Genomic DNA, 26,223 nt, shown 5'->3' with positions numbered 1-26,223 from the left:
GAAGAACTTTTTTTTCGACAACGTTAGGGACTTTTCCCCAAATTCTAAAGATTTGAACCCTTTACAATTTGACGCGATGGTAAAAAATGAGTTGCATATTTGAAATCAAAATAAGAAATCCTACATAAAAAACAAATTGTTTTCTTGGCACCAGAAAAAAATTTTGTTTTTGTTGACCTGTGTTATGCTTCATAAAACTTTTATTTTAAATCCTATAAGCAAATATCTTTTGTTTCATAAAGGTCTTTTTCTGCCCTTTTTAGCGATGTATCATTTGATAGTATTGAGTCAATACTATCAAATGATACATCGCTAAAAATACTTTGTCAATACTATTGACAAAGTATTTTTAGCGATGTATCATTTGAGAGTATCGACTAGTATTGATGCATCATTTGATAATATTTGATAGTATTTGATAGTATTGATTAGTATGGATTAGTATTGACGATTTCCCTTATTAGAATGTAAAAACCATCACAAGCAGAGTTTTTATTACTGAAAATGGTTTTTATTAATATGACTAAACTTAAAATTATTCTCTTGATTAAAATAATATTTTAAAAAAAAACATTTTTAGTTATTTTTAACTAATAGTTGATTCATTCAATAAATTATTCTCCATTTTTGACTTTAAATCGTAAGGGAAAACGAAAAAAATAATTATTCCAATATATATTTCACTCAAAACATTTTATGCAAGTTTATGGCAGTTAATTATGCTGTTATAATGCAATTGTCAATTATTTTGTTGTTAAATAAATCATAACTATTATAACTAAAAGTATATTATTCGTAACTAGTTATAAATTTTTACCGGTTAGTCTTTTTAATATGAATTTAATGAGCTGAATATAACTTTTGTGAAATATTTCAAATTCTTCAGCTTAAATGAATTTAATTTGGCACGAATTTTTTGAAATTCTGTGAACTGTTTTTTTCATAGAATCTTTTGAAGTCAATTTTTCATAATGAGATCTTTTTCAGGATCAACTAGTAATTAAAAATAACTGAAAAAGTTTTTTTTGTATTATTATTCTAATCAAAGAAATAATTTTAAGTTTTGTCATACTAATAAAAACCACTTTCAGTAATAAAAACTCAGCTTGAGATGGTTTTTACATTCTAATAAGGGAAAGCGCTAATACTAATCAATACTATCAAATACTATCAAATGATGCCTCAATACTAGTCAATATTAGTCAATACTATCAAATGTCAATATTAGTCAATACTATCAATGTCAATATTAGTCATAATCAATAAACAAGTCATAATCAATAAATAAGTCAATAAATGCCAATATTAGTCAATACTATCAAATGATACATCACTAAAAAGGGCAGAAAAAGACCTTTATGAAACAAATGATGTTTGCTTATAGGGTTTAAAGTAAAAGTTTTAAGAAGCATAATTGATTGCAAAAAAGCAACAAATTTGTTAAACTATTTTCACTTAACTCTGTAAATTAAGTTGAAATGCGCAATAAATTTGTTAGATTGATTTTTTCTTCAAGAATATCAAACAGCAAATAATTCAGATATAAAATTATGTCAAAATATGTCGATAGAAAATATGTCTGACATATTTTATGTCAGCAGAAAATAATTCAGACATAAAATTGTCAAAATATGTCGACAGAAAATATGTCTGACATATTTTATGTCAGCAGAAAATAATTCAGACATCAAAATATGTCGATAGAAAATATGTAGGACATATTTTATGTCAGCAGAAAATATGTCTCAGACATATTTGACAGATAACAACCCTGTATATATATATATATATATATATATATATATATATATATATATATATATATATATATATATATATATATATATATATATAATATAATATATATATATATATATATATATATATATATATATATACACTAGACTGCTTCATTTTGGGGTCATGAAAAAATTTAAAGTACCATGGAGTTTTAACTATTTTTATTTTTTTGAGTTTTAACCACTTTTAGGGGTTGCTCAAGTGCCCTAATGGTCTAATTTTAGACTTATTTACCCTTTTTTAAGCTTATTTTCAACACGTTTGAGCGGGTTCTAAAACTCAAAATAATTCTATTTTTTTTCTTTCCAGAGTTTCTTCTAAGTTAATAGAAAAAAAAAAAATGCATGGTAATTTAATTTGCTTAAAATATTTTGTCTAAACCTAACTAAAAAATTGCATAGTTATGCGGATTTTTACCAATTTTTACGCTTTGCATTTACTTTAATACTTTAGCGTACTTGCTTAAACACGTTATGCGAATTACTTTTTAGCAAAGACGATATTTAATTTCCATTTAAAAACGCGGGAAATAATTATTGATAACTTTCATGATACACTTACTTCATATGCTTATTAGAGCTATTTACTACAGTTTTATTCATGTCGGGAAAAAGTAAGAAAAAAGTAAATTTTTTGGTTGGGGAATCCAGGTCATCCTTACCAAAAGACAAATTTTCTACAGAGCAAGAGGTTTTGCAATACTTCTTGCATTTAAAGGAGAAGCATCCAAAACAAAAAGAAAGTAGAATTATCCACTGTCCGTTGACAAAACACTTTGAAATCAGATGCCATAATGAAAAGTCTTTATGCTGCACTCTTTCAAAGTTAATTGCACCTTGGTTGAAGGGTGGATTTCAGATTTTGCAATTACAAACAATTAGGTAGGTACCAGACTGTATTTGTTTTTGTTTTATTTGTATATTATTAGAGGAAAACAATTAATATAACAAATATCTGCTGTTAAATAAATTAATTAACAGAAATAGATGTGTTGTAAAATGTTCAGAACCTACAAATCACATTTTTTAGTAAAAAGATAGAGAAGCTGATCCTAACTTGGAAACTGTTAAAAAAAAACAAATCAAGACAAACTTTATCAGAAATTGAAAAAAGGAGGAAATTTTTAACTCAGATGAAAAGGATCTTTTGGATTGCACCTGAGCTCGATACTCTGGTTGCAATCATTAAAGCTGATAAGAAAAGAAGTTGTCGAGACAAGACTGAAGATATTGCTTTTTTATTAGACCAATTAGGAGATAGAAAAACAAGAATAGGTGGATTAGACACAAGGTACATTTCCTCTGTTAACAGGAGTTTATCCAAGTTTGAAATGAGATCAAGTTTGAATGAAACCATGTCAGAGAGTGAATTCAGCTCAAATGGATCCGATAAAAATGAAGATAATGATGATTTCCCGTATCCAGATCCAGAGTTAAAGAAGAAAGTCAAAAAACCAGATACTGTTCTACTTCCAAAAGATATTCTCAAGAGAACTGCTGATACTGCTGTTGGAGAAGGATTAAGTCATAGGCAGCATACTGCCATGGTTAATAGTATAATTGCTAAATCAGGTGGAAATATAGATGAATTTAAATGTTCAACCTCTACAGCATTAAGAGCAGCAGATAAAGTCATTTATGATGAATCAAAGAGGATCAAGGACCATTTGAGAAATTTCAGAAATAATAATAAGAACATTTTAGTTCAACTCCATTTTGATGGAAAAGTATGTCATGAATATACTGATGGGAAAAAATCAGAAAAAGATCGATTAGCAATATTAATAAACGGTAACATGGAAACGCACCTGTTGGGAATTCCAGCTATTTCTTCCGGAACTGGCGAAAATCAAAAAAATGCGATCAGAGATATCTTGAATTGCTTTGACCTTACAAACAGTATACAAGCTGTTACATTTGATACAACCAGAATCAACACTGGAAACAAAAATGGAGCTGTTTCTTTACTGGTAAATGAAGTTTTTCAGCGACCAGTTTTATCTATTGCATGCCGACATCATATAAACGAGCTACACATAACACATTTCTGGAAAAATTATCCAAGTAGTGCTACTTCTGGACCAGATAATATGCTGTTTAAAATATTAAAATCAACATGGAATGATCTTGATGTAGAGAACCAGGTAGGGTTTTACAAAATTGGTTAACATTTTTGTAAAATATTATTGTACCCTAGTATTTCTTCAATTTTGAGCTCTTTGATTTTTTTTTGACATTTTAAATAAAAAGGTGTTGAGAAGATTGACTATTCCAGATGAAACATGGCTTGGTCATCAAAAGCATGAAAGCATAACGTTCTGCAGAAATATTATCACCCATGGATCTCTGAAAAAGGTAGCCCGATGACTAGATGTTTTAATATGTAGTTATGTATACAATATGTACTATGAAGTAGTAATATATCCTAGATTTTTCTTGTTTAATTCTATTATTCTTTATAAAACAAAAGTATACATACCTATGTTTATTGCATTATACCAATAAACTTCTGGTTTAACTTTTAGGATGGGGCTACAAGGAAGGACTACATTGAGCTGACAGAGCTTACACTTATGGTGCTTTCTGAGGAAAAGTACAAGTTTCGTACACCCGGAGCAATTCATCATGCCCGTTTTATGGCAAAAGGTAGAGAGTTTTAGGTTTATGATAGGAAAAAGTCCAAAGTTAAAAATTATAGCTTCATAGCAAAAAAAAATGAATTTGTTATACATGATCAAATATTTAGCTTTTCAAAAAAAATAAAAATGTATATTTTTATAGGTATCTACTACCTAAAGCTCCAGCTTATGATGGATGCAATACCCAGTCTGACAAATCGACTGAAAAATGAAATTACTGAAGTGGCAACTTTTGTGGCTGTTTTCTATACTACCTGGTTTCTCAAAGCTGAACTATCTGCTGTGGCTCCTCGTCAGGTAGGTACCAAGTTAACAAGTATGATATATATATATATATATATATATATATGTATATATATATATATATATTTATATATATATATTTATATATATATATATATATATATATATATACATACATATATATACATATATATATATATATATATATATAAGGATTCTATTATAAATAAAAAGTTTTGATTAAAAGTTTCTAAAATATAAATTTTTTTAAGGTAAGCTAGTTACTTAACAGTTTTTTGTTTATCCAGGATATGAGAGCTCTTTGGCAAATGAATAGGTTTAAGGAGTACAATTTGATTGGGGCAGAATCAGTCATTGAATCAATCAAACGGCACACATGGTTTCTGGACCCTTACCTTGTTGTTCTTGCCTTAGCTGATGAAAACTGTGAAGAAAGAGGTGAAATTGCTCAAAAATTATACAGCTTTGAACTTCGTAGCTTAGATAAATATTCGTTAGCCCGAATAAAAGCTAACATGGAGGTCCTCAATTCTTTAGACTTCAGTGGACCGAAGCCACCAAGCTTAGTTGAATTGGTCACAGAAAATTCGTGGCTTTTGTTCCTTATGATAGGGCAGAGTAAAAGTGACTGTCAATGGATGAAAACCCCGCCAGAGTATTGGACTTGTAACGATTTCTACTTAAAATTTAAAGATGCTATTTTTAATCTTGCAGTTGTTAATGATTGCTCTGAAAGAACTGTTAAACTCATAAAGGACAACATTGATATTGCCAGAAAGGAAGAAAAAAGACAAGATTCACTTTTATTCATGCACAATTACAAAAGGAAGTATGTTGGAAAAAGAAAAACCTCCAAGAAAAACAAAAAAACAATATAAAAATATTGCATAATATTTGTAAAAAATAACACTATTATTAAGAAATATATAAAATCAAATCGCTAGACATTTTATGACTTTACATATCAACAAAGTTATTACGTTGCGTAAAAATTGGAAAAAATTGCACTAAATTTGGGATTTTATAAATAGATTTGCATGAAATATTTCAGATAAATAAAAATACCATGCATTTTTATTTGTTTTTTCTAACTTAGAAGAAACTCTGGAAAGAAAAAAAATTTAATTATTTTGAGTTTTAGAACTTGCGCAAATATGCCAAAAATAGGCTTAAAAAGGTCTAAATTCAGGCAATTGGGGCACTTGAGCAACCCCTAAAAATGGTCAAAATTGAAAAAAAAAAAAAATTCTATTAATAAAATAGGGGTCTGCGCAGCAGATAAGACTCCATGGTACTTTAAATTTTTTCATGACCCCAAAATGAAGCAGTCTAATATACACACAAATAATTTTAAATGTATTCTACAAATTAAAGCCCTGAATGTTCTTAAAAGAATAAAATAATAAAAAATCACTTACTTAAGTTTTTTCATTTTACACTGTTTCATCATAAACACTCATCAGAAGTGATTGTATGAAGAACATGCATGGAAGTGTTGTTACATCAACCAAGAGTTTGGGTAAGGGGGGTTACTGTTTTCTTGTATACATCACATCTTGTATATCTTGTATTTGATCATATAGTAACTGTTGCTTTAATCACTTGATCTCCTTTTAACAATTTTCTGTTTGTTCTTGTTAACAATTTTTCATCGTGTGTTCTTCATTCTCAAAATTCTTTATTAGTTATAAAGAAAAATGAGTTTGTACTTTTCATTTGAGGTTTAAGTAAGTTTAAGTAAGTCCATAATGTCTTAAAAATCATTACAAAAATGTGCAAAAAGAACTTGACTTGACTGATGGGAGACAATTACTAAGAAATGAAATGAGTTCTTAATGAAATAAAAACTTAACTAAAACAATATTCTAATCTTCTCTCTTTTATAATGTTTTTACTAGTTGAGTAAATATAATTAATTTTATTTACTCTTTTTATTTAACTAATTTTAATTTTATTTTTTAATTTAAAGCGTTTTAATTAATAGTTTAAAGCTAATAATTTTTCTTTTATCGCCATGTTGTTGTTGCAGCGCACAGGTTGATTAATTGTGTAATTTACAACTGTCATATCAACATTGGTCAAGGATTCTAATCTTACTAATGGTAATTTTTCTTTTAATGTTTTATTTTCTTTGTAGACATTAGAAAATATTAAAGTTTCAAATTTTTAAATAATTAAGTTAATTAATTAAGCTTAGATTAAATAATTTTAACTTTTTCCAAATTCTTCGTAATTAATATGTTTTTATTTCAAATTAAATTTTTATTTCAAATTAAAATAAAATCATATTAATTTATACTTTTATTTTTATTCATTAACATTTGTTAAGATTTTAATTTTTTAAATTTAGTTTTTTACTTTTTTTTTTAGTTTTTTATTTCTCTTTCCAGTTTATATTTTGTTAATTTTTAATTTTACATTTTTAAAGTTTACATTTGTTCAATCTGTGCATTTTTTATACGTGCTTATTTAAAACATGCAAAGTACCATGGCCAAGTTGTCAAAACAAAAACTATGTGCATGGTTATATGAGGCATGCAACCGTATGCCTTTCCTGTGAAGGCTCGATATATTTATATTTATATATATAGATATATATATATATATATATATATATATATATATAATATATATATATATATATATTTATATATATATATATATATATATATATATATATATATATATATATATATATATATATATATATATATACACACTCCACGCTAAAAAGAAAACTGATTGAAAATGATTATGTGTCCTTAACTAGTTCCTGAGGGTCACAACACCTTTAAAAATGATCTTTCAGAGACCCTAATAAAAAGTTGCCTTGTTAACTTTGCAATGTAGGGTAGAGATTGATCATCAACAGCATATCAAAAATATAAGCTTTTATGTAAGACCTAAAATCTGAATCTCAAATCAATATTCCAGTAACAAATAGGTAAATACTATGCAAGTTGGCTGTGTGTATGTATATATATGTATATTTATATGTGTGTGTGTATATATATATATATATATATATATATATATATATATATATATATATATATATATATATTTATAATGTCAGTTTAACAAAAATTCTATTTTTATCATGTCTTTGTCATGTAATGTGCCCTTAAAATTACGAGGTTACATTAATTATAATATTAGATAATATAACAATACAAGCTGTTCGGTAAGTCTATTCCACACCAATGACTTCTATACTAATTCCTTATCTACTTTAATATTTTTTAGTTAACGGTAGAAAAAATAGTTCGTTTAATAATTTTTAAATTTAAAGCTATAGAATTTCAACTCTCCTATTAAGACTATAATTATTTACAAAGTAAAAAAAGATCTAGAAAATGGGTCACAAGGAGCTAGGTATGTCAAATAAGCAAACTCTATCTGTTGAACTTTTCTTGTAGCTACAGACTTTTTTTGTAGCAGCTTTTCTGAAACAAAATTTCAATGGAAAATACTTATATTTAAATAAATATAAAAATTACTTATTTTAATACCTTAGCATGAGCACTAATAGCTCAGTTATAAAGTGCGATGTTCTCTGAGCGGTATGGTGACAGACATTAAAGGTTCAAATCCTTCACATTGGATAAGAAAAGTATTTATTGTGTTTTTTAGTTTTGCCAATTTTCTTAAAATACAATAACACAAATATAAAAATTCAAAACAAAACAGTTCATGCAAAAAGACTTTTTATTATTAGAAATGTTTTGAAAGTTTTCTTATATTATACTAATTTAAACTCAACTTAACAACTTTAGTACTGACATTTAATGTACTTTTAGTTGTACATTAGTACTGACATTTACACTAAGAGATGTTTGTGCATAACGTTATATAATTTTTTTAATTTTCATATTACAATCTCTATTTATAATAACATTCTATTTAGTTGTAATTTATTTAAATGTAATTTTTATACTTGCGTTTTTTTTTTCAAGTCCATTGCTAAGCAAAAAATTTATTAAGATTTATTAAAACTATTATACTAATAAAAGTGTGGAAAATGTTTCAACAAAAGAAGTTGCGGCTTGTATTCACGCAGTACAGTCAAAAGATAATATTGAAAAAAAGTTAATATTAATATTAAAGTTAAAATTAATAATAACTTTTTTTTAATGCTAAAAATAATAAGCAATGACTTCCTTATTATTTGCTAGTAAAAATGTGTCTAGTTAGCTGTTTTTTATTTAAAAATTCATTAAATTATAATTGTTTTTTTAACGGTTTTTATTGAGATTTATCTTTAACAATTATATTATATTATATTAATTTTATTATTAATAGCATTATTTTACCTAATAATGAAATATTCCATTTAGATATAATGTATAAAGACAATATTATGCAATTATTTATGTTTTATATGGAATTACTTCTTTTTTTATAAACAAATTTAAATATGTCAATATCTCTAATTCCCATACAAAAAGTTCAAGTTATCTAAAGAAGTTAACCAAAGAAATTTGCTGAAAGGGAATGAAAAAAAGTTTGAGTTATCTAAGGTTTGACTTAATTAGAGAATTTTAATAGTAATCAATTAGACAATTTCAAGGGACCAAATGAAACAGTTCAAGATAATAAAAGTTCGAGTTAACCTGTGTTCGACTTACCAGGAATTAACTGTAATAATAATAATAGTAATAATAATAAATCATCAATGCAATGACATCGCAAATGGTGGGAGTGTTTATTTAAGGGTGAAAAGGAAAAAAAGAAAAAAAGGCGAAGGAAATCTTTTTGAAGAATAAAAAAGATTTGTTAAAAATAAAGTAAAATAAGAAAATTATTGAAAGATAATTTCAAATATTAAAAAATAAAACACGAAAATGAATAAAAGAATAAAAGAACAAACAGATTTAATATTACGGAAACAAATCAATTAAAAGCAAAGTACCAAATATAAAAAAAAAAGTTTGACATAATAATAGAAAGAATTAATTAAAATGTAAAAACAAATCGTAACAAATTTTTCTACACCTTTTTTTTTCCGGCAAAAATAACAAAAGATTATTATTTTTTAATTTAATTTTATTTTGTAGAAGTTCTTGTGTTTCCATTTTCGTTTTGAAGTTTTTGTGTTTGTCTTTTTGTTTGCGTAAAGTTTGTTATTATTTGTACGTTTGTTGCTAACTATTTTTGTTCTTCCTTTCTTTTTTCTCCAAAAATAACAAAAGATTGTTTTTGTTTTTTAATTTAATTTTTTTTTATTTTGTAGAATTTCTTGTGTTTGCCTTTTCGCTTTGTAGTTTTTGCTTTTACTTTGTAGTTTTTATGTTTTGCCTTTTCGTTTGTGTAAAGTTTGTTTTTATTTTTTTCGTTTGTGTAAAGATTGTTTTTATTTTTTTCGTTTGTGTAAAGTTTTTATTTGTGCTGTTTTGCTAACTATTTATATTTTTGTTTGTTTGAGTTTTATTGAGTGTTTTATTTGAGTGTTTATTTTTTGTTTGAATGTTTATTATTTGTTGTTATTTAAAAACTTTGGCATATATATAATTGTGACATATAAAATTCGCAGAATGGTCACGCACGAGCAGTGAACGCCTGAGGGAAGAAATGAAGTACATTAGAATAAAGAAGAACTATTTTTCAAAAAAAGGAGAATTTTTCGGGTGTTGAATTTTTCATTTGTCTTATTTAACTTATTATAGTTTTATCGTTTTTTTTAATTTAATTTTTAAATTTGCGCATGCTTTTATTTATCATTATTGCTGTTAATTTTTTTGTTTGTTTGTTTATTCTATTTAGGTTTCACTCCAATGACTAGTTATTAACTATATGAGTGACACCTAACCTAATTTTGTTAAATTATAAAAAAAACTTGTAATTTTCAATTCTTGGTTGAATAAATGGATAAAAAAATAAAAATAATAATAACAGAAATAAAAGAAAAAAGACAACACAACAGCAAAATAATTAATTAATTTAGGTAAAAGAATGAACAAAATTTGAATAAAAAAAGGTATATTTACAACTATTAAAAAAATATATCCCCACAATATATCTCCACAAACACGATGTTTACTTATATAACTATTATAAAAATTGCATAATATATATAAACAAATGCAAAACATGGAATTTATTCGAAATATAAAAAAAAATTTGCTTTTTAATTTACTGCAGTTTTTTCAAATTTTAATTTATTTAATAAACTTTCTCTTTTCTTTTCATTTTTTGCCAAAGATACATTTTTTATGAAAAATTCTTTTTCACTAAAATAAAGTGAGTGATAAAAAAAAAACTTACTAATGGATTTCTTCCCCAGAACTCTCTGACAGTTCTTAGGACATGTAATTGTTCTGATTTGTTTGTAATAAGTTCTGTAAACATTGGTTGAAACCTAAAAAAAATGTTAAAAAATTTCAGATTTTATTTTCAAAAAATTGGTGTTAAAACAGAATTGGCAAAATATTATAAATTGTAATGTAACTGTAAAAAACTAAATATAAGCATTTTGAAAAAAATCTAAAGTGTCATAAGAAATATCATTATCCTTTAAAACTAATAATATTTTCTAAATAAATAATAATATTTTAAGTACTATTATTTATATTATATTTTTATTATTAACCGTATATTATATTGTATATTTATATTATATTGTTATTATTATATTTATATTATATTATTATTATTATTCGTATAGCTGCCATATAGTGACAGCATGTACCTTTTATCATTTTTATATGTTTTAATTTGTATATATAATTATTTATATTATTGATGTTAATGATGTTAATTTATTACTAAAAACAATAAATTAGGAGTTGTCTAGATTTAGTTATTCTCTTAACTTTTGACAGCTTGTGTATTAAATGCATGAATAAATATAAGATTTTTCTTTCACTCTTACTTTTTTCTTCCAATTAAACATAAAACTTTGTTTTTATGATATTAAGTCTTATTAAACATTTCAGTCCCAGACAAAAAACATTAAAATGAAGTGAAATATCAAACTAATTGTCAGAATTTCACAAAAGTTTTTTTTTCTTCAGAAATACAAACCTTAGCTGTTTATTTAAAAGCGAGGTTAAAAGCTGAGAGGTCTAAGCCTAAATGTGAATCAGATTAGAATGTGATTTGGAAGATACTGGCAAAATGGCAAGTCCCTAAGAAGATCTCTGAATTTGAATACTGTAGTATTGACTGTATTGTAATATATATCATTGTAAGCAATGTAATGTGGTAAATTTTGATTTTCAGAGTAGGTATCGAGGATGATTAGTTACAATTGCGATATTTAATTAATTATGATGCTGTTTTTTTAATTTCGATTAGCCTGCTAACAGTTTATTGCTAGCCGATGTTTATCAAAAAAATTGTGTGCAATTCCATAAGGTTTGGACAGGAATGGTGTGTGATCGAAAGCTTGCTGACCATGCAAATTACTTTTTTGTTCACAACTTGACCATGACTGTTTAGATGTTTTAATGATTTAGGCATTTCAGAAATGAGCTAAAAAAAGAAACACTAAGCTAAACTTAAACAAGGAAAAAAAATAAAAAAGCTTGATTAAACTAAACTTAAAAAAAAAAAATTAAAGAAAAAAGTAAACAACTCCTAACAGAAAAAATTTTTTTTAAAATAAAACTTAAAAAACTCGAAGCAAAAATTACTTTTCGTTATGTTTTTAATTACATTTGAAATAAATTACATAAAAACTTATCTTTTGTTTTAATTAAGATATGCAAAACTCTTTTACAAATTACTTTTAATGATTGTTTAATAAATGAACAAATTTCATTTAATTTATCGAAAAGTCAATTTAATTTATTGAAGAAAAAAAAAAATTATATTTTTAAATTGTATAGAGTAAAATTGGGTCAAACCGCACACCATATCATACCGCACACTGATCGAAATCATTAAATAAAAACTAAACGAATATGGCTATGAAAAAAAATAAAAATATTTTAAAATACAGAACTATCTCCTCTATTTGAATTGATAAAATTATATGCCAATTCAACTCCAATTTTTTTCTTTTTTGATACAAGTTTAACTGGGAGTCAAAATTTTTTAAATATTTTTTATCGTTGCGAACAAAATAGCGCTTGAACCGAAACTGATATAAAAATAATTTTAGCACTATCTTGTTGGAAATTTAATTTTAATTCTGATAATATAATTTTATGCAGCTAGAACAAAAAGTTGAATAAAAAATCAAAAAAGTAAAAAAACTCTTTTTTCTGATAAAACCGCACACTCAATTAATTGCTTAGTATAGTCTTCCGCAAGTGACTAAGCACCTATCTTTATCTAATTAACTTAGTGTTAACTCCAGTTTAGTTATGAATAAATAAACTGGAATTAACACTTTTAATTATAATCATGCTCTGTTTAGCAAATAAATTAGGAGTTAGTTGTCTAGATTTAGTCTAGATTTCTTTGTAAAAATAGAAACAAACAAACAAAAAAAATCAATTAAATCATTCCATTGCAATGGGAAGATTTAATTTCACTTATTCATAATTTTATGTTAAAAAATAATCATTTAAAAGATTTGAAAAAATCACTTCAAAGATATGAAAAAAATGATTTAAAAGATATGAAAAATCATTTAAAAGCTATTAAAAAAAATCATTTAAAAGATATGAAAAAAAAATTTCAAACATTTAAATTTATCATAAAAAACTCAACAGAATTATCACGCCATTGCTCAAAGGACAAATTAATTGACAATAATTTTAAACTTTAAACTTTAACCAATGATATATGTTAACAATACATATCATTGACATAAATTTTGTGTAACCTTGGAAACCAAAGTTATAAAAGTTTATTAAAAAAGGTTAACAAGAACAAATTAGAAACTTTTAAAAAGTTTTATGATGATAAATTATTAAAAATGCAAAATTGAATTATCAAACTAGAATCGGAAAATCAAAACTTAAGAAATAAAGTGGAGATTCTTGAGAAGCCATCACAAATCAAAACGGAGACCCAAATGACTCAATAACTTGTTTAATTCTATTAAAATTCAGATAAACTAGACACAAACATACTTAATGCAAATAAAATTGAAAATAAGTTGAAAAAAAGGAACAAAATAAACTTATTTTAAAAATGGAAAGTATCGAAAAAATGTAAAAATCTTAGAAATTCTAAATTCACAGGAATATTTATTGGTCCAGACTTGACACTTAGTGAGAGAGCACTAACTAAAGCCTTAATAGAGAAAAGATTTTGGTTTCTTCACAAGCTTATTGACAAACCAACATTTTATCAGAGCTCTGAAAATGAAACAAACATTTTGGATTTATTTTTTACAAATGACGAAACTAAAATTTTAAATATAAATATAAAAACTTATTTAGGCAAAACATCTTCAAGGTCAAACATCAAGGTCATCTTATATTAATGTAGTATTACAATACTAATAAATATGTTTGAGTTTTTAATAATATGTATAATTATTCAAGAGAGATTATAGCTCCTTTAACAGGTTTAGTTAAGATAAACAGTGGAGTAGCTTGTTTTTAGAATATCAGATTACCGAATGTTTTGAAGTCTTCTCGAGAATATACAATGATGATTGTTTGAAATTTATTCGTAAAAGAAAGGTAGTAGGGCGTATTCATAACTTATTAAAGAGGGGTGATAAACAGCATGCTACAAACATTGAATCTACAAACTAATTATGATTTGGTAAGAGAGTAGACTATTATTAAATTTATTTCTAAAAAGATTTAGAGAGCAAAAAGTAATTTTTTTACTTTTACAAGGAATCTTATTTTTATTTAATATCATTTTTTACTTTTACAAGGAATCTCATTTTTATAATATCATTTTTTACTTTTACAAGGAATCTCATTTTTATAATATCATTTTTTTACTTTTACAAGGAATCTGATTTTTATTTAATATCATTTTGAGTTGAGTAGTTTCGTTTATAATATTTTGTAACTGAAAAACACTTGTATGATTGTTTTTGGTAAGCTGTAGAACAGTCGTGGACAGGAAAGGCACGTGATCGCACTCTATTTCTGACCATGTATTTATTATTTTTTTGTGACTTTACCACGACTTTTTAGATTTTTAAAAAGGTTAAAAAAATACACTAAATAAAGCAAAAGGTAATAAAGCAAGAAAAGTGCTTTTAAAGATTGTTATTAAAAACATTTAAATTATCGAAAGATATTATACTGTTAAAAAGTATATTTTTTACAATAAGTATAAATGAATCTATAAATTTAATAGTCAAAAACATAACAAAGTTATTTTTTTTTTGTTATGCTATGTAAACTTTCTAATAAAATTTATTTACACTTAAATGCTTTTGAATAAAGTTTTAAAACGCTATTAAATAAATTATCATAGAATATTAAATAAGACTTTTATCTATTTCATAAGTTTTTTTCTAATAATGATTAAATTGATGAATACAATTTGTATTCTAAATTTTATAAACAACAATGACAACGAATGCGTTTCAATAAACTTTTTTTAAAAATACTCTGATAATATAAAAAAAGTTAGTTTTTTATTAAACTATAATTAGATATAAGTTTTTTTATTCATTTAAAAGAGTTCGCCTAATATTATAAAAACATTAGAAAAGATCAAAGTTTTATAGTTTGTCGCGTTGGTTTGAAAAGGTTATTAACTGAAATTTTTTGTATTAGGAGTTCTTAATCTTTTAAAAAAATCTTTCAATTTTTTTAATGTTTAATTAAAATTATTTATATTATTATTTTTTTATTTGTTTATGTATTCTTTTTTTGATTGATACATAAAAATATATGAACAAATAAAAAATAATCATATAAATATCTTTATTTAGACATAAAAAAAAAAAAAAAATTTAAATGTTTTTCTCCTATTATAAAATAAATCAGTGAGAATCTCATCAAACCAACGCAACGAGTTATTCAACCTTACGTAATTGCAAAATATAATTAAAAATAGTTTTCTATTAGAGTTTTAGTTTTTCAGATTTATATTAGTTAATTTTTTTTAAAGCTTTAATTTTTTTTTTAATTTAGGTTAATATGGTTTTTAGGTTTTAATTTAGGTTAATAGGGTTTATAGGTTAATAGGGTTAATAGGGTTTTTAGGTTTTAATTTAGGTTAATAGGGTTTTTAGGTAATTTAGGTTAAGAGGGTTTAGTTTTTTTTTTAATTTCTCTTTCATTAAGATTTCTTTCTTTTTTAAATAGTTTAGCCTGTTTATTATTTTTTTCTGTCTGCGTTTTTCAGTGTGTTTTTAATTATCTAAAAAGCCATGGTCAAGCTTTCAAAAAAAAATACTTGCGTGGTCATGATTGTAGTGCAATCGCACGCCTTTCCTGTCCATAACTGCTCTATAGCAGTCGTGGACAGTAAACATGACAAAATTTTTAATTTATCTAATATGACAAAAATTTTGTAAAAATTTAAGTGGGTTACCAACCTTTTTTAAGTACTTATCATAATACATTTATGCACCTTAGGTCAAAGGTGCATACACAAAAAATATAATGACAAATTTTAAAAGCAATAAAGTGATATGAAAACTTCTATACAATATTTCATTTTGTTTTTAAATAATTTTTTTCTTCCAAAATATAAAAAAGATTTTTATACTACTTTGTGTCCTTATAATACTGTATTTATTTATTTTACAACGTGCTTATCAATAAATACTCATCAGAAAACTTATTTTTGTAATGAGTCTTAATGATGAAACGCAATATAAAATTAAAAAATTTGATTTTCTACTATTAACGGGTTATATATAAGTTTTTGGACTAGAGTTAATGTTAAGTTATCTCTGCAAAGAAATGTACAAGGAGGTTCGTTAAATTTTTTTGAAGCTTAAATTTGAAAAAATTGTAATAAAAAAACTTTTTTTTATAATAATTTTAAAACAATGGCAAAATATTAAAACATTAAGATTTGTACAAATTTTGGGAAAATAATCCAGATCAACAAAAAAAAAAAAAAATGCTACTATTTTATATATTTTATTATTATAGTTATTGGGGCTAATGAAAAATTATTAGCAATATGTTTAGGGTTTCCAATTAGAACCTTTTTTTCAAAGTTCGAACCTGAACATGTTTAAACTATTATGAAAAAAAGTTAACTATTTTCAACTTTATTTTAGTTATGTTAAAACACACAAAAGTAACAGAAAGTATGCATAAAAGTATTTATTTGTTTAAGTAAATAATATTAATGAGTACACTTTTTATTATTTACTTTAAAAATTTTTTTGTCATTTAAAGAACTTCTTAATTTAGTAGCAAAAAGACTTGAAAAAGCTCTCTTAGCTTTTACAGATGGAATTGTTTGAAGAGCTTTGAAAAATAAATTTAAATACTTGGACCTAGATTTGCTAGCTTCAATAACAGCCTTTTTTATTCCCAGCCTTATTTATTTCTTTTTAAACATGGTTTGTTCCAATTTTTTGATGGTCAGGTTTCATTTTAGTGTCTGATTGTTCAATAAAAAGTTCAAGTTGTTAAGCTAAATTAAATTCATTTTTAATACTTTTTACTTTATCAGTTATACTATCAGTGTTTAATTTTTTGTCATTATCAAAGCTATAACCACTGAAATAATTGCTAAATAAGATTAGTAGCAAGATTAGTCTTTTTTTAAATTTTGTTGCCATCTTTATTAAGACATTTAGATTTGACAAATACATGAGATGGATTAAATGTTCTTCTTTTAATTATTTGAATATCTGTTTAACAAGATGATTTATAGGTGTATTTCTTGTAAATTCAATCACAATTCCAGAATACAAAAGATCAGCATCTCCTTTTGAAAGAGTATTAATGGCCAGTATTAGTGGTTTTAAAGCAACACAAAGTTCATTTATGACATAAGCTCATTTTTAGTTAGAGGAAAATCAATATTTGTACAAATCAAAGCTATTTTGTAACTCCAAAAAACGTTCAAGCATATCAATAGTACTGCTTCATCTTGTCCTTGAGTCACAAATAAAAGCTTGTACTTTTCCAAATTTTTCAATTGTATTTAGTTAAAGTTCATCATCATTGCTCACTGGTGATCTACGAAATTTTGAGACCAATTTTCCTATTTTTGCCACAGTTTCTTGATATTCAAGTATCAATAATTGAATAGAATCTTCATTAACTGCATGAGCAGTTTGAATATCATCTCTAACTTCCCACCTTTAGTCATCACTGTATCCTTGATCATAATATAGAGCTTCTATATCGACATCAACAGGGTTATTATCGGAACCATGTGCATCAACTTTGCATTTTGTAAAGAGCACATCAATCACACATCGATTAATAAAGCGGTTGTAACACATTTGATGTTCAGGTTTAGTGTCATGACCAATTTTTTCATTAAGCTTGCTCCATCAGTAGCAGAAGCTGCAATGTCTTAGTCCAAATTTAAATCAAATGAATTAAGCTTATCACTGATCAATTAAATGGCTTTTGTTGCTGGCATTGTACTTTGGATTCTTAACATTCTAAGCAATTGAAATCCTTCATTATGATGTAGATTTAAGTTCATATATCTTCTATTTTTTACTGAAGTATACTCATCAAATGTAAAAATAAATTTATGTTTATCTTCAAGTTTCATTTTCAAAGAACTTATAACTTGCTTCGTGACTAAGCTGAAGTATTTAATAACAAGATTGCAAACGGTTTGAGGACTTTGAGGGATTTGGTGTCCCTGGGCACAAAATGCTGATCGAAAAAGAATTAAACAAAAACGCTTCTCCATTTCTATATATAAAAAAATTAAATTTTACCACATTTTTTTCTTTTTATCGTTGTTTTTCCACAATTTAATTGTAATGACGAAGAAACTTTAATGTTTTTATATAACTCATTATTAGCTTGCAAAAAACAAAAAAAAAGTTGTTTCTTAAGTAAAAAAGTTGCAAAGATATTTTCACAAATTTTTTAACACGAATTGCAGTTTTGCTTTTAGCAATTGTGTGAAAAATTTATCAATAACTGATATTTTGCAGTATTTTGGCAGCAGGAATGTTTGCTACAGCCTAGGGCACCGAGTTATTGCATTTAAGAACCTAAATTTTGTGTTTTGTTTTTTTTAAATGCCTTGTAATAGCTGTTGTTGTTTTTTTTGAGCTAAGTGTTTTGAGAATAATTTTAGAGAGTTTAAACTTTGAACTCTGTAATTCTTCGGAATATTCAAAATAACTCTCATCTTATTTTTTTTAAATCCGAAATTTAAACGATCTATTTTATAGGTATCAACATGGAATTTCTTTAACAATTAAAAATATGTAAACCACTAACTATTTTAACTTTAAAACTTAAAAGTAACATTTTAAATCATTTGTTTACATATATTCCATTTGTGACTTAAGTGTTGCTTTTGAAAAAGAGTATTGCTCAACAAAAATTAAGAGTAACAATAACTATCTACAAAAGTCACAGTTTAAAAAAGATTTTGGGTTAACTGTTAAAAAATGATAATAAAGAACCTAATTTTGATATATAAAAACATTTGAACTTTTGGAGAAAAAAATAATTAGATGCAGAGTTGTGAACAAGATCAAAAGTAGCAAGGCCAAGGCACACGCTAGAAGACCAAGGCCAAAAGTTACAAGGCCAAGACCAAGGCTAAGGCCTCAATTTTTAGCCTTAAGGCAAGGCCAAGGCCAAGGACAAACAACTCTGATTAGATGTAAGTTTTTTTTTATTTAAAAGAGTTCGCCGAAGATTACAAAAACATTAGAAAAGATCAAAGTTTTATAGTTCGTCACGTTAGTTTTAAAAGGTTTTTGCATAAGGAGAATTTAAAAAAAATCTTTTTACTTTTTCTAATGTTTAATTAAAACTATTTATATTATTCTTTTTTTATTTATTTATGTATTCTTTTTTTAATTGATATATAAAAATGCATAAAAAAAATAAAAAAAATAAATATATTTATTTTTATTTAGACATTAAAAAAAAAGAATTTAACTGCTATACTCCTAATATAAAAAAAATCAGTTAGAAACTCGTCAAACTAACGCAACAAGTTATTCAACCTTAACATAATTGCAAAAAATATTAAAAAATAATTTTCTATTAGAGTTTTAGTTTTTCAGATTTATATTAGATTTTCTTGGGCAATAGGTTTTAATTTTTTTTTAATTTCTCTTTCGTTAAGATTTCTTTCTTTTTAATATAGTATAACTTGTTTATAACTTATTTCCATTCTCGGTTTTTTTCAGTGCGCTTTAAATTATCTAAAAAGCCGTGGTTTTAAAAAAAAAAAACTTGCGTGGTCATGATAGCTAGCAAATTAATATTGAACAATACCAAGGAAAAAGAAGCCAAGCAAAAATACAATACTTTTTTTTATTAACACCTTCATTTCCAACAAGGCTGCAAGCAACCACTATTAGAGTTGGAAGTTACTGGAAGAAAAAAGATGAAGATTGCAGAGCAAGATAATGATTGACAGACTACTTAAAAGATTGCAAATTATATGAATCAGGAAAGCAAGATGAAGGAAGAGAATTGGAAAGAACTAATGTTCAAGAAAAAAACTAGAGGAATAAGAGTTTTTGGAGCACTTAGGAACAGTCACAGAAAATAGATGAGACTTAATTAAATGACGTAACACAAGAAAGAATTTTAGTAGATGGCACAAGAGATGCTAGCTCTTTACAGCAGTGCCCATTATAGTATTTGTAGAAAAGAGAAAGAGAAGCAACATTACAACAATGTGATAATGGCTGGAGGTTGGCTGCAAGAGCAGATCCATCTATGTTTACAATGCATTTTTGCACCTTGTCTGAAAGAGAAAGGCCAGATTCGAGATTTATAGAGATAGAGAATAGAATCAGAAGTAAAAAAGTGTTAAGCTCGATAAAGAGATGCAACCTTAGCAAACTCAAATGCCCCTTCCATGCAATTAGAGAGTGTTGGCTTCTTATCATGACTAGAATAAATGGTAGTATCAACATCAAACAATGCCACCTTAGATGTGAGAAAATATGGAAGATCATTAATGTAAATTAAAAAGAGTATAGGGCCAAGGATAGAACCTTGAGGAAGCTGGAGTGATATGAATGTCAAGCAATGGATCAAATTGATGAAAAGTTTTTAGCAAACAATTTAGATTTGTCTTTAGGTGAGGCGACAAAGTCTGAACCATACAAGAGAGGTGGAATTAAAGATTTGCCCTTATTTTTAATACTATTAAAGATTCTCCAGAAGTCACGAGAGCCTAATTTTTGAGACAAGATACGAGATTTCATGACCTGAGAAAAGCAGGCTTTGGCATTAAACAAAACCTTTTTACAATGGTTTCTAGCAGTAATAAACAGACGTCTGTTTTCTGGAGAATTGTTTTGCTGATAAATATGGAAGTAACGGTTTCGATTGGCAATCACAGCAGCACAGTGTGACGAAAACCATGGCATGACCTGGAATCGTCGCGAGGGAACAAAAGATTCCAGGAAGACAAAAGATTTCTACCCAAGAGCCATCACGAAGAAAATCACGGAAAGAGTCCCAGTCAGCTTTACTGTAGTTGTAACAGGTACGATAACAGGGGGATTCAGGTGATGAAGTAGAATGAGATATTAGTTTTCGAAAGATCAAACTGTGATCAGAAGCACCTAAGGGTGAATGTGGAGAAACTGAGCACTGACTAGGATCAGAAACAAGACATAAGTCAAGTAGAGAAGGTAAATGACTCGGGTTGTCAGGAAAGCAAGTTTGGAAAGTTGACTATTTGAGTTAGGGATTGTGAAAAGCAAAAGTTGTGGGCTTTAATGCCTGCAGAATCACTGGCACTAGAGCCAAGCCATTCAGAGTGGTGAGCATTAAAGTCACCAACAACAACTATACTAGCTGATGGATAAAGAGAGAGGGCTTGGTCAATATGATCAGAAATAACATCAAAAAGAGTGCAGTCTTGAGATAAAGGAGAGTGATATAGAACAAAGAGAAAGGCGATAAAGTGAAGTGGTGCTTAAGCACATAAAAGAATTGTCTGTGGATTCAAACCTAGTTTCCTGACAAATGGGTGAATTCTTACAAATGTAAATGCCCAGGTCAAGTATGTGACTATTGGAGTCTTTACAAATTAAAGGAAGATAACCATCAACACTAAGATCGCAAGATGAGACAGTTGAACTCAAATTAGTCTCACAAAGAGCAAGTAGGTCTGGTAAACTTTGCAAGAGATAAGACTAAACAGAAGAAAAGTTACTTCGAAGACCATGAATATTAGTAAATGGTTTTGAGAACTTAGTGATGATGATGGTTTTTTGTGTTTTATAGTTTTTGGTACCTTATTGATTTTTAAATTTGTTGAAGAACTTGACTCAAAGCATAGATAGTACTCAGAACACTGTCTTGCCCAAGAAATTGCCTCATTACTATTAATAAACCCTAAGCCGTAATAAAGGCTCCAAATAGGGCCGTGGCAATACACACCAAAAGTACAAACAGGGACACCATTCATGCGCAACATGGCACTGTTAATACTTTGAAATTTTTCAGCTGCTGATGGAATCAGCCTTTCTGAGAGCTACCACAGAGTTCAGGAAACCTGCCTACCAGCCGGCCTCAGAACCATAAAACTGAGTTTTAGAGCTGTACCCTCATTAGGAGATAATAGAATGAGTTGCCTAGTCATAAAAACAGAGACACAAGCAAAACCCATGCATTGAGTCAAGAAGATCCAGCATTCAACAACTTAAACTGGAAACAATGTATTAAAAATACATCTGCGCCAGCTAACCTGACCTGACTGAATATAGGATAACCTGACCTGACTGAAAAAATATATATACATGCAATGATATGCAAGGAAATGTCAATAATATGTCAATAAAATGTCAATATGCAAGGAAATGTCAATAAATGAAATAAAACATTTTATTCAAAATGTGAAACAGTCACCCGCTAATCCAGTGCCTTTACTTCATGACAACCACAAGAGGCATGTTACAATTGTGTGTTTAGATTTAGTTTTAAAAAATAGCATTACTTTGTTGCCCTTACATCGTAGTCACAAACTGCAGCCATTAGATCAGTCAGTGTATGGACCACTAAAACGTTTAAACAATGCGGCCTGAGATAATTAGGTTGTATCTAATCCAATACCAATGATCATACATGATATAGCTACAGTTGAAGGTAATGCACAAGCATTTACTTTAACATTTCTGCAGCATTTGCTGTGGCAGATTTGAATCCTTTAATCCTAACATATTTTCTGATGAGTTTTTGGCTTCATATGTGACTTCATATTGAGTGTTTTTAGTTTTTATAATTTAAAATCAATTTAAGATATTCTGATGAAAAAATGATAATTAAATTATAATAAGGTACAAAGTTTGCTATTCTGTGTTGTTCCTATAGAGATAAAAATGAAAATATATATTCAGTAAATTGGCCCGATAGATTTTTAGGGTCATGGGTGCATACTCTCCCCTGTTATATTAGATAAAGATTTATGATCATTAAAAAAAAAAAGAAATTCTTGTGGCTTTAGAAGAAAATGAAGGTAAAAAATGACAAAAAATCATATTTTGCGTACTTTTGATGCATGATATTTAGAAAAAATGTTTGCTATACCTTTTTTATTATTTTTATTTCTAAACATCAAATAAAAAAAAATATGAGGGTCCAGAATGAATAAGAAGAATTTTTCCAATGTGTTTTAAAACTTGGCAGTCAAACCTTTCGAAGTAGATGTGGACCATCTACTTCCATAGGTTTTATGATTGAAACTTATCGAAGTACCTGAAATACCTGAGAATTGTTTACTTTGAGAAATAATGAATTTTTATAACATTTATGCAATAAAGACAAACAAAATTGACAATTATTATGTTTTTTTTATTATAAATTATTATATTTTATTATATTTATATTTTTTATATTATTATTATATTTTTTATTATAATTATTATAATTTTTAAATAAATGTGTAAAAAATATATATTTTGTTCATTTAGTTAAGAAATATATAATTGTATAAATGATACATACTTTTTATTTGTGCATTTTACTTTTTATTTGTACATTTTATTTTTTAAGCTCCTCTTGATTTTTAATATAATTTAAATTTATGAAATTAATAATCAAATGCAAATTTGGGAGTTACATCGTTTTGTATCAAATCATGTGATTGAAAAAAAAGAAAAAACATACTTGGTTAATGCACTGTATGTGTGACTTATGCTTTTTAATCCAGCTCGTAAAATAGTCAAGATAAAACACTCAATGCGAAGAGCTGATATGCTTGGATCAATATATGGACCTAAATGAAAGAATAAAAAATTAACAATAGACAATTAAAATTATCTTAGCAATGAAATGTTAAATATTTCACTTGAATTAGACTAAGCGGATAGTAACAACCAACCTCATTCAGGTTGTTTATATATATGTATGTATATATAAATATATATATATATATATATATATATATATATATATATATATATATATTAGGGTAGGTCGATTTTGGTATGTAATTACCGCTAAGCAATAAAAAGTTGGATCTTTATATGTAAGTAACAAAAATAGCAAACTTAAGTGTTTTAACTGAATATTTTTTTGCGGAACTTCGATGGAGTTAGTTTTGTGAATTTGTAAATTTGCATACTTCGTTTTATAAAATTAATTTTTCTTTATTTTTTAAAGCACGTATGTATTGTATTTTGTTTGTAAACAATATTTAACTTCGTAGTTTCATAGTGTTTAGTAAAGTCTCTGACTGCTTTTAACTTAATGCCAAAATATCAAATTTATAAGCGGCTAATAAATATTTCTTAAAATATACTTCTTGATTCACCTGAGTCTATACAACTAGATTTACATGCTTAACTGTTTTATATTTTATAAATGTTACTTTTGTTGAACGATTTAATGTAGTTAAAATAGATTAAAGTGAACAATAAGCACATTTTACTAGTAAATTAGTATACTAATTGAAAAAAGTATTATTATCAAGTAAGTTATTATTTTGTGCAAAATTAAAATAGTTTAGTAATTTAATAAAGTGTAACTAATTAATTGCAAATAATTTATGTGTCTCGTAATAATAATATGAACAAAGTATTTAGTTTTAGAAAATAAAAAATGCCAAAAATAAAAAAAAGGCCCTAAACACGATCGAAAAGTAAAGAGAATTACGGAGGTTGCCCTTGTGATTTAATTACAACGGATCCAACCACATACAGACAATTGATTCAATTTTATTACCTCTTAGATAGTTCTGACATTAAGCCGAACTTTTGGGCGTGTTTCATGTGTTTTAAAATCTATATGGTTATCTGTCAATCCACGATTGCCTTTAATAAACGATAAATCTATTGAAAAAAAAATTAAAAATCTATTTGCAACTGTAAAAAACATAAACCGCAAACACGCTAAAGCAAATATCAAACGAAACCTAGATTCTAAATTAGACAAACTTTTTGACATATCTGCTTGTTGCTGTTCATTGGATATTGTGTCATGTAACAATGTTTATGTAAAGTGCAAAAAAGAAAAATGCAAAATGGAACACATTATTTGCATATGCCCTAAAAAAGCAAAAGTTCCAATAGAAGAAAGAGCATATATACGGGACCAGCGTTTAAAAACAGGACCAAAAGGGCTGTTTCAGATGTCTTCGGTAGATACATCTGCTTTAAAACAACACAACAGGATTAAAAAGAAGGAAGAAAATGTCACATCACAAACATATTAATAATGAGCTTTCAAGTTTATAACCAGTTTCCCCAGAATGTATATCTGAAATAATCTGGTCAGAGGCGGATGTTCTTTAAATCTCGACGCAGCTCTTGGAAACGCCTTACTCCATGATATCAAGCATCTATTGCTATCGGAAGTTGACATCAATAATATTCTAATGGATAAGTGTAAATTAGACAGAGCTAAGTCAAAAGTAAAAGTAATTTCAAAAAACGCAGATTCAGAAGAGAAGACACAACTATTTTGCATTGGTTTAGATGGAAAGATAGATAAGAACACAAAAATATACTTAAAAACAATTAGTTCTGAAGGAAAAAATTTCATAACAAAATGTGTTGCTGCAGAATATCACCTTACCTTTACACATGAGGATGGCAAATCTCACGGTATCTACTTGACACACAGAACAATACCTGTTGTTGGTGCTACTGGAGATGTTTTTGCTCTTGAGACATTTAGTGTACTTGAAGAATATGACAGTCTAAAGAGCATCCGTGCTATTCCTTTAGATAATACTGCATCAAACACAGGTTGGAGGAGTGGCTTGTTGGTTAATCTAAAAGAGTTGATAGGAAGGAAACTTCACACAATAGGTTGTAACCTTCTTCAGAATGAACTCCCACTAAAAGCCCTTTTTAAAAAGTTAGATAGAAAAACAACCAGTCCACAAAATTTTAGTGGACAGATTGTGAAAAGATGCTCTGAAGAAATTCAAAGACAACCTCAAGTTGAGTTTGAAGCAATTCAAACTTCTATCACTGAAGGATATATTTCACATGAGATATTAAAAGATATTAGTTTTGATCAAAGGCTTCCTTACGAATATTGTAAAGGTATTGGATTAGG

The 26,223-nt window shown here is 26.6% G+C and overlaps 2 protein-coding genes across 2 annotated transcripts in view; one reads left to right on the top strand and one right to left on the bottom strand.

Moving 5' to 3' along the window:
- Positions 1 to 26,223, bottom strand: part of LOC101235711 (nuclear cap-binding protein subunit 1) — a 151,597-nt gene that overhangs the window by 18,670 nt on the left and 106,704 nt on the right. The window contains exons 21-22 of the mRNA XM_065816367.1: positions 23,827 to 23,935; positions 10,967 to 11,060 (exon numbers count right to left, since the gene is read on the bottom strand). Coding sequence (XP_065672439.1) covers positions 10,967 to 11,060; positions 23,827 to 23,935 — 203 coding nt within the window. The remainder of the gene's footprint in view (positions 1 to 10,966; positions 11,061 to 23,826; positions 23,936 to 26,223) is intronic.
- Positions 3,131 to 5,580, top strand: LOC136090366 (uncharacterized). Its single transcript, XM_065816957.1, has 5 exons — positions 3,131 to 3,943; positions 4,050 to 4,154; positions 4,325 to 4,445; positions 4,581 to 4,735; positions 4,990 to 5,580. Exons 1-5 carry the CDS (start codon positions 3,131 to 3,133, stop codon positions 5,578 to 5,580), a joined length of 1,785 nt encoding a protein of 594 aa, XP_065673029.1.

Source organism: Hydra vulgaris, chromosome 13 (assembly GCF_038396675.1).
Source record: "Hydra vulgaris chromosome 13, alternate assembly HydraT2T_AEP".
In the NCBI taxonomy this organism is placed as follows: domain Eukaryota; kingdom Metazoa; phylum Cnidaria; class Hydrozoa; order Anthoathecata; family Hydridae; genus Hydra; species Hydra vulgaris.
Note: the sequence above shows the minus strand (reverse complement) of the source record. Positions and strands in the feature narration are given on the sequence as shown.